The sequence below is a fragment of the Rhagoletis zephyria genome, unplaced genomic scaffold (assembly GCF_001687245.7).
Source record: "Rhagoletis zephyria isolate East Lansing unplaced genomic scaffold, Rhagoletis_zephyria_1.1 Rzeph_scaffold_00077, whole genome shotgun sequence".
Classification (NCBI taxonomy): Eukaryota; Metazoa; Arthropoda; class Insecta; order Diptera; family Tephritidae; genus Rhagoletis; species Rhagoletis zephyria.
Genome location: NW_016157161.1, coordinates 380,795 through 398,420, shown reverse-complemented (window position 1 = coordinate 398,420; position 17,626 = coordinate 380,795). Strand labels below are relative to the sequence as shown.

At 36.3% G+C, this 17,626-nt stretch overlaps 1 protein-coding gene across 19 annotated transcripts in view; it reads left to right on the top strand.

Annotated features, from left to right (window-relative positions):
* Zasp52 (Z band alternatively spliced PDZ-motif protein 52) overlaps positions 1–17,626 on the top strand; it is a 442,143-nt gene that overhangs the window by 158,079 nt on the left and 266,438 nt on the right. For 18 of the 19 annotated variants that reach the window (XM_017628721.1, XM_017628613.1, XM_017628603.1 and 15 more), the window contains 2 exons: positions 10,779–10,873; positions 11,537–11,750. In XM_017628721.1, the coding sequence (XP_017484210.1) occupies positions 10,779–10,873; positions 11,537–11,750 (309 nt within the window). Of the gene's footprint in view, positions 1–10,778; positions 10,874–11,536; positions 11,751–13,442; positions 13,837–17,626 lie in introns of all 19 variants that reach the window. The other variant, XM_017628741.1, reaches the window with a different exon arrangement.

Sequence of the window (17,626 nt, the reverse complement as noted above, 5' to 3'; positions counted from 1 at the left end):
AAAAAAACTATACAATCAAACTTCTAAATAAATGCGTGAGTTTTCGTTGGGCACAAGTTTTTGCTTCTTTGCTTTCAAACAACAACAAATTTGCACAAAATGAGCCCGCAATATACAAAGCAGATGCAATTAATTTATTTTTTTTTAATAAGAATACGCCATTTTTACACAACAGAGAAAAAAAACAGAATTTAGAGGTCAGCGCAACACTTTATGGTCACAATTGCCGCATGCTCGAACAATCGTGTGATAAGTTTGGGGCAATTATTGTCACTATATTGCTTTTCGCCAACTTACGGCAATCAGAATTGTATAAAAAGAGGCAACCGTGTGACTGTACAGAATTTCATTGGGACAATTTTTTTATTGTGCTCCAATACAGCACAATAAAAATTGTTCCAGATTGGTCCATTTGCGGCAATCGTGGGATCTCAGCTTAAGGTATTTACTTAATAGATATGGAAATCCTATTTTTTTTGTTTATTTCCAAAATATTTTTTTAAAGCTATCCAAATCTTCAAAACTTTAAAAAGTATATGCACTCCGGGCAGAGCTCGGTCAACCTGGTACTGTACATAAAAAAGAAACAATTAAGATAAAGTAATTTATAATAAATTCGTCTTGAAGGGCTGCAGCTTTTTCAATCCGCGCAAACATCAAATCCACTATTTGTGGGCTTTATCTTTGAAATTTTTTCTATTCATTGTTTTTTTTTCAATTGATCTTAATTTTATTCCTACAATTTTTGATTTAACTGCGCATTTTTATAACGTTTGATACTTGACATCTTTCTTCAAATCAACCTCAAATGAATTTCAAATGTAAAATTTAAACCTCGTTTTCAATTTGAGAATCATTTGAGAAAAACAGTTGATATCAAATTGAGAAATACATTTTTCTCAAACGTTTGAAACTGTGTTTGCTGGGCATATACTCCATCTTCGCATTACATCAGAGGAGCACAAAGCTACTCCAAAATTTAAAAAATGGCATTGTTGATATATTTTTTTTCTTTAAGACGCTTTTATTACAACAAACATCTCTACATGTTCAACAACACCCAGACATGCAAATGTCCTTTAAATCAGGGTTGCCGTTTTTGGCTTTTCCTACCAAAATTGGTAGGTTTTTTCTCGTTGGTAGGATGGTAGGACGCTTCAAATTTTTGTAGGCTTCTTTGCTCATAAAACAGAAAACATCTCTGGCTTGTTGTAATGTGTCACTTTGTCAGCACTGTAAGTAGGCTTGCCGAATTTTGACAATATCAAATTTATCCTCATTCATTTAAAAACCTTGTTGCTTACTGGTATAGACAGATTTTTGCCAATTACCTTGGGCAATTCTCTGAACTCTGTATTCGTATAAAAAGTCTTATCCACTGCGTATCTAAATATTAAGTGATTGAATTGATGCATGTAAAAGAAGGTTTATAAATGGGGTATTTTTCTTTGAAATGCAGTAGCGAATCGATAATAGTTTCAACAATGACAAAGCTGTTAAAATATTTTAAATGGCAATAGAAGAGCGATTCAAAAAAGAAAACCACTCAGTAAATCAGAGAATCTCGAAGTTTTTAACTGCAACTCGAAGAAATTAATGTCAAACACGCAGCGCGCAGATTTTGTTCCAAGTCCGGAGGCTCCTAGACCCGGACATTTGGTAAGCCTAACCGTAAGGTTTATTATACCTTCTTAATGTATATATCGTTACCTAAAGGCGAAAAAGGGCCAAGTGCATTTTTTTTTAATTGTTCAGGGGAGATGAAAAATCTATGTAGTTTTGCATTATCTGTCACTCTGCATAAAAAACTAAACTGAAAAAAAGTGGACTTGGCACCTTTTAACCTTTAGGTAGCAATATGTCTATGTACATACTTCATAATATACATATTTATGTATGTATGCAAATGAGCTATAAAAAAATCTATGACGGAATTTGATTTTCCGCTACGATTTTTCACGTCATTTACTCCGAAGGCTTTATTAAAACTGTAAACTGCAATTTTTTTGCCACGTTATCGGTTTTTCGCCATTTACTCGAAACTTTGAGGGTTTAGAAGTCAAACGGACCGGTAGGAACGGAAACGGTAAGTGTATGGTTATAAGCACACACCACTTTTTGGTGTGTGCTATATGTATATAATAGCTATTATTCTGATCTTTTCGTTTACTGGATATCTTATTTTAAGTATAAAAACCAGAAAAAGTAAATGCATTTAATGGGTGGAAAGAAGCCATTTTGGTAGGTTTTTGCACCCGCTCTTGGTAGAAATGAAAGTTTTTCACTGGCAACCCTGTTTTAAATGCTCAACTTCAATCACATTTCGGTAAAAGACGAGCAGTGATCAGGTAACAGTAAGCTGGTGCAGAGACACGAGTTGTTTCGCATGACAGAGGAACACTTTTGTAAGTAATCCAATATACCACAAATAGACTACATAATCCAACGATTTTTGCAGGGTTGCTTATGCTGGAAATGCATAAGTCGTTAAACACAGCAGTACATTCAATAGTTAATAATTATGTGTGCATAAGAGGTTATTCGGCTTCCGATTGCTGCAGTGTCATAAATTCTCAACAAAAAAGTACAATACCAAATGGGTGTTAAAACGTAAATATGTAGAAGCTATTTTCATACTAAACCCCGTTTTATTAAAGGAATTGTTTAACGCTCGGATTTTTTCAATTTAACGATGAAACCAAATGCGATATCTCCGGGCCAATTGAATTGTATATGTCAATTAATAAGTGTGCATTTGGTTGGTATAACTGTAAGGGTGATAAAATTCCTAGAAAATTTATTTAGCGAAGTTAAAAATGTACCGAAAATCATATTTATGTACGGATTGTACTTTCAAATTATAAAAGGGCTGGAAAATGTACAACTGTAACTACTTTTCCATCACTGACAATAACCACGCCCACCTCCCATATAACGGTAGTTTTCAGAAATACGAAAACTGTGATATTTTAGTAACTACTGAAGCTTAACTTAAGGTATGTCGAAAAAAGCTTGATGCAAAAGAAAAATCAAGTCAAACAATTTATTTTCTGGTTCAAAGAAGTTCATAATACTAGTAGCAGAAATAAAAGAAGCGCCTTATTTCGACCAGTTTTATCTATATTCCTTTTGTTTATTCATTATTTAATTTTTTTTTACAAAAGTCTACCTCATATTACATATAATTAAATGAGTATTTCTCTGACATCAAGATTTTTTAAAAATACTTTATAATTTTAAAGATATGATTACTTCCAAAACTTATTTAAAAATATCTGTTTAATGTAAAGCAAACATATGGGCACCAAATGAAATATTTTTTTTGGGTTCGCAAGGACGAATAAGAATTGAAAATGTCCCTTTAATATATTTTATTTTTTTAAAGTAACAAAGTTAGTCCTTAACATATATTTTTTTTAAATAAGAACTGCAAAATTCCAAAGATATCCAAGGAAAAAATTATAAAAGGGCATTTTCAATACCTACTCGCCCCTTACGCACCAAAAAATTTAATCTGTTTTAACTTTACAGAATCTTCTCTTTAATGATGCCCATACTAGTTTTTTAAGTATATTGCACTGAATTTTATGAATCATTTTTTGAATTACTCATACCTTTTAAATTCCAAAGTTCTTTTAAAAAATCCTGACGTCAGAAAATTTAAGAACGCAATTTTACTGTATTTGGCCCTTGGTTTCGCGAATATATTGTTTTTTTTTTTTGTGTGTAAAATTGCCTGTCGCACGGTTTTATGTGTATGTATAATTAGCTAGACATATATACAAAAAAAAATAAATATTAAATAAACAAAAGAAATATAGCGAAAACTGGTCAACATAAGGCATTCTATTTTTGCCACCATTGAAAATTACAAATCCCGAAAATCCCGGGATTCTTGGCAAATAATCCCGAGATTTTCGCGACTTGAAAAGTCCGGGATCCCGGGATTAACATCCCTACTAACTAATCCCATATCCCATATAACTTAGAGAAATACGATATCTTCGATAAATCAGTAACTACTGAAGCTAATTTATTCAAACTTGATGGTCGAAATAATTTCTTAGCAGAAAATACGTTTAAAACAAACTTTTACACTTATGTGTATCTCGGCAACATTTCCATAAATTTGTACCAAACTGGTATAATTATTGTACTTTTCAGATAAAAACAAGACGTTGAAAATTCTTAAAATCGGACTTAGTTACGCCCGCTTTTCATATAACGGTATATTTCAGAAATGCTGAAGCTAATTTACTAAAAATTTGGAGGTACTCTAAACAATACCTTGAACAGAAGTAACATTATTATGGAATGTGAAAAATAGGCATGATACCGCCAACTTATTACTATATACATAAGTTTATCTCTTTAAGTCTATCTGAACATATTATCGAATATGTTTGAAATAGGGGTAAACCCGTCAGTGCTTACCACAAAGTGGAAGTTTTCGGAAAGTTGAAAAACCTATATTTAGTACGTGCGCCGGGTATTTAATGTTCGGCTTCGTCCGAACTTAGACTTTTTAATTGTTATGGCTACACCCATTTTCCAAAAACTCATAAAAATTTATATTTTTCCCCAAGAGATCATTGTAAATATAGAATTTGAGTGAATAAGCGTCAGTAGTTACTAAACTATCGCAGTTTTCGTATTTCTGAAAACTACCGTTAAATGGGAGGTAGGCGTGGTTATTGTTCGATTTTACCGATTTTCAATACCGATCGTCCTACGCTCAAAAGATATACAGGTACCCAGTTTCGTTAAGATATCTCAAGTTTTACTAGAATTATCGTTCGAACAGACGGACCGACGGACAGACAGACAGTCACGGCTTAATCGCTTCCTTTTTTACGTCACTGTTGGCCTCCTCCGGCTCTACCTCCGTGATCAGGTTCTTCGCTACGATTACATCGTTGCTGTATATTTTAATTTTGGCCATGTCGCAGCCGTAACGTATAAAAGCGCAAACAGTCAACGACGTAGCGTAGACGTAGGTTGACGCAGACACGACCTATCTTATGGGCTTCGCGTGTTAAGGAAAACTCACCACCGCATGGCGGTGACGTTGCCGTTGCTTCTCTCTTTCTCTATCAACACTAAATTTAATATGCTGCTACGTACGTCAACCTACGTTTACGCTACGTCGTTGACTAACTGACCTTTAACTCCGCTCTTTTGCTCCAGCAACTCTATGGATTCCTTATTAAGAAGCAGGACAATCTGCATCATCGCTTTCGGTAATTTGTACCACCTTCCAATTCCTGGTAGGTAGCTCCGGATTGTAGAGGCTTATGGTTTGCAGTCGCACAGGTAGGTCCTTGAAGTCGACCGCCCTGAGCTTCGCACCAGGGTAGACTTCTCCAATGCCTGTCTTCTTGTAGATCTCCGCTGATCTAGCATCCTCGCATGCTATAAACCGGGTGTTATTTTAGAACCACCCCGCTCCCTTGCAGGTTGGCGGAGGTCCCGTATTCTCCAACATTATGGTAAAAACAATGTCGGCCATGGCAGAATTAACCTACTTCTATTGCTGCCTCAGGGCGAGGCTGTCTTCAGTACTCTCGTCAATGACGCCAAGCAGGATCTGCTACTTGGCTACTTCAGCAAAAGAAGACCCCTGCGTTCTGACCCTCTTTGCATTGTTGGGCGTACTTTCCCTCGATCTATTGCGCTTACTGGAGGGCGCATGCGGCTGCTCCAGCTTGCAATAGTCGGACAGGACTGCCTTTGCCCAGCCGATTTCTATGAGGATCTCCTTCACATGCTCTTACTTTGCCTTGCTACACAGGTCAGGCGTTATTGTGAACCTTTGCAGGATTCGTGCAGCCAGCTTTCTCTGTCGATAGCCCGATGCAGCTCGCTCTGGCCTCTGGTCAGGCCTCGTGAAGGCAGTGGGTGTCGCGGAAGGGCAGTCTGCATGCCAGGTTGGCATCCACTGGTGCCAGAAGTTTCCCGGGGTGGACTCCTTTGAGCATCCCCACCGCCGCTTTCCTTCACTATTGCAAGAGCTTGGCCCGGTTTCACCCTTGGCCTTGGTTTCCCGCTATTTGTCACCGCACTACGGCTGGTGGAGGTACTCTTCATCGCTTGAGTCCCTTCTTTAGTGGGCCGAAACCCTTCCGACGCCTTAAGGGGGCCGGTCCCTTTATAATTTGTTTTGGTTTTTGTTGTTGCTGTTTTTGTTGTTAATGTTTCCTGTTTTTTATAATTGTCCATACTTGTTCCTACAGGATGCGGAGAAAGGGGTTCGTCCACCCGGGCAGAGATCCAAGATGCCCAGGTAAGGCCTACTTACATCCTGGGTGTGGCCGCCTCCCAGAGGGCTCCGTTCGCGACTGGGCTATTTAGGGGCCCCCAGCCTGGCTGATCCTCGGTACGGTGCGCGTGACGCCTTTATCCAGCCCCTTCAGACCTCCAAGCCACGATCAAAAACCATTTCCATATGACTTAGCTATTAGGGAGTTTAGCACATAGTACCTGAGCTGAGCACTATTCTGACATCGCACAGAATCCTCTGTAGTGCCCATTTCCAGTCAGCACCCTCGTGGAGGGTTCAGCCGGAGGATTTTTGCCGATCTTTTTAAAACTGAAAACTAATATAATGCCTTCAGAGTAATAACAAATAACACAAATCACTTACATCACTTACTCATACTTTTAAAAATTATTGTATTAACACATTTCCCAATAGGACTGCGCAACTAATAAATTTATTGTAACTGATATTAATTGATTAATCGCACAATCCACTTTTAAGCGCTCGGCGCTAAAAATAAAATAAAAGCTATAATGAGGCGAGATCAGCTCTTTCCACAAATGAAATTGCAAATTTCACATTCAGCGGTCACAAATGGTGGTTTTGTAATAGTGGCGTTCCAGCAGCAGTACGATTTGCAGGTTTTGTAGGATTTAGTCCGAAAAGCATTCCAGCAGATAAATTTCCAGTAATTTCATGTAACTGAGAGCAATTTTTTTGATTTTATTTTGTTATTTATGGCCTTATAACAATTATATTCAAACATTTTTTTGAGCTTGAGGACGTTTTAATGAAAAGCTATTGTGGAAAAGCAACAATAATTTGAAAAAATTGTAGAAGTGATAGCTATTTCGGATATCACCACATTTCCCTATCAGACTTCTTCAGCGGTATTCGAACCGACGACCCCAGCTGACTCAGTCAGTTGCCTACGCACTGTGCTAAGTTCGCCTTAATTATTGTTGCTTTTTCCACTTTTTCATTTGTTAAGCAAACTACAATCAAGCGCAGCTGTTCCAGTGCTGTTTAAATTTTATCATGTGGTTGTTGGTTTTGTTAATAATTCTATTTATAGAGTGTTTAACTTTTAGGTGTGCTCGTCCTTAAGTTATTTGTTTTTTTTTATTATTTATGGCCTTATAACAATTATATTCAACAATTTCGTGAGAGTAAAATATGCTTATTCTCAGTATGAAGTAACAGGATTTAGTCCGAAGTTTTTCTTCCTGAAAATTTATGAAAACTGTAGAACTAAGAGCAGTGTTGCATTCGTAAACAACATGCGAAAGAGCTGATGCAATTTATAAGAAATATTTTTAGCAGTATAGAACCCAATTGTACCAAAATAACGAAATCTTTTGAGAACTAAAATGTTGTGTGGAAGAATTTTTGTCTGAATAAATAATCTGTAAACAAACATCTGACATTTATATAGCTGTAGGAAAAATGGTTTTATGCGTTCCAGCAGTTTTTCTCAGTTCTTTGACCGTTGCTCTCTTTTGTGAGAGATATTTTGCTTTTTGACAGTTCTACAGGTTTTAGTCCAAAAATCGCTGGAACGCACCTATTCGCAAATTGACTCGAACTCATTACCTACTTATGATGTGTTTCGACGCATTTACATGATAGCGCACAAAAAATTTAATTAAAGGGAAAAAATCGCCAAAGGCGATTTCCTGAATTTTTACGCGCAAATATCCAAAAAAAATTGCCACCTGCTGTGAATACTCAGGCGCAATGTTATCTGCAACAAAATGCAAATTTATGCATATTTGTCGCAAAATAAACTGAAATTGTACAGTCTCAGCTAATAAAATCCATATACAAGAAGTGGACAATTTAAAAGTTCTTGATGTAATTTTCAGTAATAAATATAGGTGGAATAAACATAAAGAATACCTCAACACAACACTCACAAATAAATTAGCTGTTATAAAATGCTTATCAAGCAATAAATTCAACTGTTCTTCCCTTTCCTTACTTCATTTAGTAAAAACCCTTGTCATATCCAAATTAAATTACGGCCTACATATTTTCGGTTTCTGCTCCAAATCCCTCCTCGGTAAACTTAAAACCGCCCTTAATGCAGAAATAAGATTCGCCATTGGAGCATTTCGATCCTCCCCAATAAACAATATGTTTTTTGAAGCTAGCATTCTTACTTTCGAAAACAATAGACAGCTAGAGCTTAATAAACTATCCAAGTCAATACTCCACAGTCGAGACACGTCACTTTTTCACATAATTAACAAACTTCACAAAAACAAAAGATCCCATCAACACTACTAAGAATTATAAAAAACTGCTCCCAGCTCGAAATTGCCAACTCCCCAATCAAACTAACCTCCAAACGATCTGTCCCCCCTCCATGGCTTCTAAAATCGGAATCAATTAACCTCGCCCTGCACAATCACGCGAAATCGACCACACCGCCCCTGCAGTTCCGTCCACTTTTCCTTGACCTAAAACAACAATATACTCTCCACTCTTTCATCTATACTGATGGTTCAAAATCAAGTGGGTTTGCTTCCTACAGTGTAACCGATGAGAATCACATTATCAAGTTAGGTCTACTTCCTGAATATAGCTCTGTTTTTTTCGGCTGAAATAGTCGCTATCCATGAATCAACCAAGTATGCAATAAGCAGTCAAGGAAAATTTGCCATATGTACAGATTCCTTATCTTCCCTTAAAGCCATATCAAACATACAAAATAGTAACTTTTACTGCACGGAAATAAGAATTGACACATTTCCAAGGATAACCCTCATCTGGATTCCAGGTCATGTACAAATAATTGGCAGCGAAACAGCAGATAGCGCAGCCAAACTCGCAAACTCTACTCCACTAATATCAACACCCAACCATAACTTCTCTGACATTAAACACTATCTCAAATCTATACAAAAACAAGTAAACAAAGGAAACTGGAACCTCACATCAAACTGGTACAGAGCCATCAACACCAATCGCACTTCACTTGTCGATTATCTAAGTCACATTCCCGAAACGATAAGTAGATTAGACTGTACAAAATTAATAAGATTGCGAATAGGACATTCGAAGTTGTCCCACGGCCACCTAATGGGTCTCGAGAACCCATCCCCTTGCGATTGCATACTCGACCCCACAGCTAATATCATCTTACACCACTTATGCGACTGCCCTAAACTANGCGATAAGCAGATTAGACTGTACAAAATTAATAAGATTGCGAATAGGACATTCGAAGTTGTCCCACGGCCACCTGATGGGTCTCGAGAACCCATCCTTGCGATTGCATACTCGACGCCACATCACGACGAATATCATCTTACACCACTTATGCGACTGCCCTAAACTAAGTGCCTCCCGATACCTTTCATTCCAAAATACCAACCCATTATCCCTACTATCCAACCCCACGCTTACCAATATTGAAAACATTTTAACATTTTTAAAATTGGCCAGACTTTATTATTTGATATAGTTCTTTCACATAAGCTTTATATGTACGAAAGCATTTAAATTAACATTATATTGATAAACACACCTATATAAATAGGCATTCTATCACCACTCAAGCAGTTGAAGGCCATTGCTGCTGTTACTGCTTTCCTTTTTGCAATTAGATATAAACTTAGTTTATACTGTAATCTTCTCAAATAAATAAAATAAATTGCCAAATTGGCGCTAAATCGCCCAACCTGGACACTATGATCCCTGGTATTTTCTGCTAAAAAATGGTGTCCGATTTTAAAAATTTTCAGCCGTTTGGAATGTTTTACCAAGGCAAATAACTGTGCCAAATTTGGGAGAAATTGGTGGTGCCTTTACCGAGTAATCATATGTGGTCGTGGCTGCGACTATTTGGCAAAAATTCATAATATTTTTATTTTTCCCCAAGAGATATAAATTTTGAATAAATTAGGTTCAGTAATCACTAAAATATCGCAGTTTTCGTATATCTGAAAACTACCTTATATCGGGAGTAGCCGTGGTTATTGTCAAAAGAAGTACAGTTACCAAGTTTCTTTAAGATATCTGAATTTTTACTCGAGTTATCATGCGCACAGACGGACGGACGGGACGGCTTCATCGATTTCTTTTTGCATTCTGAGCATTTATGTATAAATCTGTCTATATCTATCTCGATTCGATTTGGCTGTTGCAAACAACCGTTATGTGAACGTTACTGATTCACATATAATTCTTTTACTAAGGTACGTTTAATTTTATTTCACATTGCACGTAACAAAATGCCTTTGTTCGGTTGCGGATTTGAGGCATGATGAGATGGGAACTGTTTGGTGGGAGGTGAAAGTCGAGGTTTAGAAGCGCACGAATGTTTGAAAATTGTATCATGCTCGTCTTTTCAGACTTTGTTGGGCAACTAATTTTCATTACGGTTGGCTGAGGCGACCTCCTGATGTGTAACCACCGCCCCTTGTAGAAAACTCTTAGCTTGCATTGAAACTTGCACATAGATAATATAGTCTATTATTAATTGAGTACTTAAATAAAATTAAACTTTTTTCAGTGTCAACTTCAAGAAAAACGAAAAGGAATATCAGCCCGACAAGTCAGAGGTATTGAAGTTCTTACGCGAAGAAGAAACTGGACAATCGACTCCAGGTAATGAAATATACTCATGTTATTATGCCTTAGCTCAAATACTGTACACGATAAATAATGGCGAGAATCTATTTACAGCAGACAGTATTTTTGAGTAAATAAAAAGGTTGTTTTTAAGGCATTTAAGGAACTTCTATAAAAATTCACAGAATAAGCACTTGATGAAGGAAATTAGCAAATGAGATGTCAAATTTCTAGAAGCGTAGATCTGGCAGCATTAATTTTTAAAAATTTATTTACTTGACCTTGAAAGGTGTTTACTCTTGAACCTGAGTAGTTCCAACGTAGCTATATAGCGTTTGTTTTTGGTCGATATAAACATATTTATATTAATTTACATTACTAATATAATCTAATACACATAGGTATCTGATTACGTTTATAAGTCAGTTATGTTTATGCATTTTTTGTTAGTTGGGTATATGAAAGTAAGCAAAAAATCGCAATTGCTAATTTGTCGGCAAGTGTTTCACTAACATCTGCTGTGCACTTATTTGTTGCATTTTGTTAACAAAGTGTATGTGTTCTTCTAAATCTTTTCGTTACATGTTTATACTTTCATAAACTTTGGCATCAAACTTCTCAACAACTCATCTTCGCATATATCTGGCTTACAAACACCTTTAACTCCACAACTATACACAAAAACCTGAAATTACACAGCCTTCCAACAAGATTACCAACACCAGCACCAAAACCACCACCAACACTTACACCATCAGCAACAACAACCTCAACAACAACAGCAACAACAACAGCACTATCAGCCATCTGCTACAAGGCATGTAAGCGCTCCGGTAAATTCCTCAAAGCCTCCAAGTACCGGCGGATTGCCGACCGGCCAGAACATTTGCCATGAGTGTGAACGCCTCATAACGTAAGTCACAGTTCAACTTTTCAATGCACTAAATTAACTATATAATAACGTTCGAAGCAACTGAAAAAAAACCATTTGCTGTAATTTTTGGATAATGTTAAAATGTTTTTATGAACTTTTATTTCTTTCTTTGCCAGTTGAGGGTCCTTTAGATTCTGATTGGTCCCAATTTTGAAACTATTTACAAAAGAAAATCGTTTATGAAAAGGTTGTATGACGATTCTTTTCTCTACCTGTACTAGGATAGTTAATTCCACCGCATCAATGTTGAAGCGAATTTACTGAAATTTTGCGTTGCCCACAATAGCGTTGGCATCGAGGTGAATTTATACAGGGTGGTAATTCTAGAATTCGCCGCGGCCCTTCTGAATGTCAAAATCATGTGTTTGTTGTACTTTTTGTGGACGTTTTTTTCCATTGTGTGTATAATTTGTTGTTGTAATTTTTTTTTTGCTCAGCCGATACCACCTTGTAAAAATTCGCCTTGGTTGGCATATAAATAAAAGCAATTAAATATACATACATCCTTTGAGCAACGATTTGTACCGAAAATTTTCTATATGTCGTTACCTTAATTCGCAAAGGCCCTACCTGTGTTTTTCCAGGATTTGGTAGGATGTATTCAAGTAAACTTTCAATAGAAATTTTGAAGTGTTAGTACTAAACACAACGGAGTTACATGCCACTTTTAAAAAGCCCTACCTATTTTCGATACACATTTATAATGTTTTCTGCTTCTCCTGTAAAATAAAAAAACTGTTGGTTAGGGCCTTTGTGTACTAAGGTGACGATATGTAAAGTATATCAGAAATTGGCCATTCTTGCTATCAATTTTCATTAAAACGTATTATATGTATAAAAAGAAAGTTGCTTCCTACGTTTGTTCAACTCGTCCACTAATGCATGTACATATGTATATAGATATCGATGGTCCTCTGCCATAACGGTACAGTTCGAAATTTCATGTTGATAAATAACCATATTTTCCTGTTCACAATCGACATAGGCTTACCTGCTATTAATCCGACAGGAGACGCAATTGTTGGATTTGTCAGAAAGTAGGCAACACTAACTACTGTCGATCAGTTAGTAATGCTTTTGTAGGAAAATTAATATTTTTTTCCTTTTATGCCGTTATTCAATAATACTTATGGACTTATTTTCGCTTGACGACTTAGATACTTATTTCGTCTTTTTCAGTCTTTGCAAAGCAGTCACAATTTGAAAGCTTAAAACTTTTCCCTACAAAAAGACTTCAAGACACATTATTGCTAAATTATTAAACGCAAAGGCTTTAATTAGCTCTACTGAAATAAATTAAATTTTGAGTTAACAGAGGACCATCGATATCAAAATATCTGGCAACAGGTTCTACCTACATATAGAAATTTGTCGTGTTTTCGACTTTTCCTGCATGGATGTTTTTATGAGTGTATGTGCGCACATTAGCATGTTTGTATAGAAGTCGTATGAGAACTTTGTACATTCGACCCACTTTGTATTTTCGTGGGAATAAATAATGTAGTTAAAATACAAACAAGTTCATGGGACTATTAGAATTAGGAAATTAGGGGCGAAAGGATTACGTATCTTCGGAAAAGGGGATTAACCAATATACGAAACAGATATCCACTTTATTACAAACAAATTTTGTTTGATCTAATTGCTGATTAACATCATTTTCGAAAACAGAACCACCGTCTCCCGCGAATTTCTATTGGACCCAGAGCCACGCCATCGGCGGCAATGAACGCCGTACACCGCTATCTCACCAACAACATCCACAGCAAAACCAACCGCTCGATAAACCAGTGGAAATAAAATCCAAGCAACCCACCTTGGCCTCGAATGCTTCACCAAAACCTGGTCTGCCTCAATCGGCCAAAGCAAATCCGACTTCGGCAGCGCCACCGGCCGAATCTGTCGATCCGCGTGTCATTATTATGCCCGTGTGTCCGGCCTTGCAAACCCCGGAATATAAAGCGGAAATGGAAGCGGCAACGGCTGCACTGCAGCACGATGATGGCCCGCGGCCATTGTCCGCCAGCGGACATCCGGCGTGCGCACTGTGCGGCGTCGGTATTGTGTAAGCGCTTCGTGTATATTGAAGTTTGTATATCTATGTATATGCATGTACATAACGTCTGTGATACTTCAAAATGTTCTATGTTAATTATTACTTCTTGTGCTGGAGTTGATTTGTTAACTTTACTTTAACACGTCTATTAATTGTTCAACATCATGAGGCGAAAGCGGATAGATTGGTCTTCGTGAATGAATGTAGAGAGATTTACAGATGCGTTTATATACAGGCAATCGATCATTTAAGCTCAAGAAGTAATACTTGACATGGAACATTTTACAGTATTAACGACGATGTATTACATAGTACGTGAAGTGTGTTGGTACGAAAGAACGTTGAACGAAAACCCAGTAGTGGCGATAACTGAATGGATGTGTGGGTTTAAAAAATATCATTTGAATTTTGTAGACCATTTTCGACACACTGTGATGAGGCAGTACACTTTCGAACTAATTAAGAGCAAATCATTAAGAGCCAAATTCACAGTGCGTAGTTAACTCAGAATCGGCAGTTAACTACAGATTTTTGTACTAACGCATAGTGCCTAAATACATACCATCTCCTCGATCAACCCGTGAATAGCTGCATGTGCAAAAAATTCAGAACTTATTAAAGTAATAACTTGATGACACCTCAAAGCATGTTCGGCCTAGTCTGACGCTACCTCCGGACGACTCATCTGGAGTTTATTTTTTATTTATTATCAACTTAGGGTAGACCTGAAGTAGAATTATGACAATCGGTACGCTAAAATCGTCGCTAAAATTTTCTAAACGAGAAGCAGTGGGACTAAAAGTATCAGCCAAATCTGGCAGTTTGAGTGTCATGTATATAAATACAAGTAGCATGTTATTCTTTTGGTAATTTTCGGCGGTCACAATTAGGAATGGCGAATGTTGGAATCCAGCTGCAGGTTACTGAGTTAGTTACATGCTTATTTTGAGAAGTGGAAAAGCTTAAAATAAGTGATAGAACGATACGAGTATCGAGTACAGAATATCGATACTTTTCACGAGTACTGAGTAGTATCGAAAAGTTGATACTTTTTGACAAGTACATAGTACTAAGTAAGTATCCCGAATACCAAAAAATATCGACGATAAAAACTTCTTTTTTTTATTACATAAATAATTTCGTTCTTTCAATGACATTGAAAAATTAAAAAAAAAACAATACCCAATAAACATTGTCCAATATGAAATGCATGATTCAGTAATAAAAGGTTTGCTCAGGAAACATTTTTCTCGCTCCCTCGTGACAAAATGGGCTCCCTTAGCAAGGCACTTTGTGTGGGTTCGAGTGTGTGTGTGCAAAGATTTTGTAAGGGAGTTAGGGGAGTGTCAAAACTCTAATGTCACTAATGAGCAAACCTTTATTTATTGAATCATGGGGTAAATGAACATAACCATCATTTACTTCAATGCGGTCATAACTCAAGAAATCAAAAAACTCGAGAAAAAGGCTTAAAAGTTACGAATTTACATATCGAGCCCTAACCGCCAAAACAACGTAAGCGACATTTTTTTCGAAATTTTCTTTTTGATGCAGAAATATTCCTAGAGCATCTATATGCAATACCGCATATTTATCAACTTTCGTAGACATTTTTGAAATTAACGATGATCAAAGTTCAAAAAATCAAGAAAAATAGGGACTCATTAAAATTTAACCGATGAAAACTCCCCACAAGCTAAGTTCAACAATATACTGTTCTACATCGTTTTAAAGGTCTATAAATCCTATTTTCAAAACTTGTTCGATTTATATCAAACAAAGGTTGGAAATAAAACAAATTTTGCCTTATTTCCCATTGCTTATTTATACTATTTGTAACAAAAGCAGTTTACTGACAGAAAAAGAACTTCGTTTATTTCAAAAATACAATCAAACAAAAATGTGATATAATTCATATGAAGAAAGTAATATTCACAAAATATTTTTACTTATTTAGTCTAAAAAAATATTGTCTTCAATAGCTGCGCGCCAAATTGAACATAGCGCTTTTGTATGAATTTTGTATGTATGCTTTCTAATATGTTGAAAAAATTGCTGGAAAACCTTAAAATGTTTGCATGGAACGCAGCATATAGCACAGAGAATATTGTTTTGAGTTTTATCTTCAGTTAAAATTTCTGCATTATTATCACTTGCTTCACTATTTCCGAACTGCTGATTTTGTTTAGGAAGACGAAGGGAACATGTGGTCCGAAATAGTTATGTAAAAATATATAAAACTTTACCTACTCTCAGATTTCTAAATTTGAACGTATACTCGGTACTAGCAGGTGGGATGAATGGCGCAATAAACAGGTGAAGTAATAAAACAGCTTTTTCGCTTTATTTTCTAACATTCGGCTGCCTTATAGTCACATTTTATAAACAAATTTTCAAAGAAGGCAGTGTCAAAATCTTTCTTCTCATTCTGGGCACTTTCAAAATTTAATATTTACAAAACCGTCCATTTAACTTGTTCATGTACTACTTTTTGTCAAATGTAACTAGGTGAGTACCTATTGTTAAGATAAGAAGTTGGTCTTATTGCTCAACGAGAAATGAAATAATGAAAATTTGTGTTATTTCACATTCAATTGGGAAATAACACAAATTTGAGTTATTGCCGTTTGTGTTATTTCATATTTCGTATTTTGTTAATATTTCTATTATTAGAATGTTTAATTTTAAGGTGTGCTCGTTCTTAAGTTATTTGTTTTTGTTATTTTATGGCCTTATATCAATTATATTCAACAATTTTTATTGAGCTTGAGGCCGTGTTTAATGAAAAACTTGTTGTGGAAAAGCAACAATAATTTGCAAAAGTGTGGTGGTGATGAGAAAATGTGGTGATTTACGAAATAGCTATCACTTCTACCATTTTTTCAAATGATTGTTGCTTTTCCACAATAAGTTTTTCATTAAAAACAGCCTCAAGCTCAATAATAAATGTTGAATATAATTGCTATAAGGCCATAAAATAACAAAAACAAAGAAATATCTATTTTAAAAAGTAAAAAGGGCCAACATGTTCTAAGCAAAGAGAAAGTAAAAAAAAGCCGCGCTTTGCAAAGAGCAAAGGGCCGCATTTGGCTCAAAGAACCGCGTTTGCCCACTGTTGGTCTATTCACTTTACAAATAGGAAGAGGTAAAAAAAGTAAAGCAATTAGATTTTGGTTTACTTTTCGCGTTTGCCTTTAAAATACTGGAAAGTACGAGTATTACGCGGTGCTGCAAAAAAATGATTGCATATGCTTTTTATGTCAATTATGCCTGATCTAAACCAAACTATATTTTCCGCTTTTCAAAAAGAGCTACTCCAAACTTTATTTGTACAAACATTCTCTAAGCTATAAAGATTTTCCCGATTTCATTCAGCAGACTTCAAACTAACATTTGCTGGTAACACTGTAGCGACGCTTAAATAACAAAAAAAACACCGCCACGGGCGTAATTTTGGGTCGTAGATTACGGATCTGTATACCGTTTTTTTAGACTAGGTTATTTTCCCAAGTTATTTTAATTTTAAGTTTGCATTACGAATGAAAAGTTCAACCTTTAACATGGAAAATGTTACTCATACGCCATGCATGAGTATGGGAGTGAACGGCCATGTATAAAACTGGCGTATCTTCTTCTTATTTGGCGCTGTAACCGCCTAAGCGATTTTGGCCGAGTCCAAAACAGCACGCCAGTCATTTCTCTTCTGTGCTAACTGACGCCAATTGAAAATGCCAAGTGAAGCCAAGTCCTTCTCCACCTGGTCTTTCCAACGCAGAGGAGGCCTTCCTCTTCCTCTGTT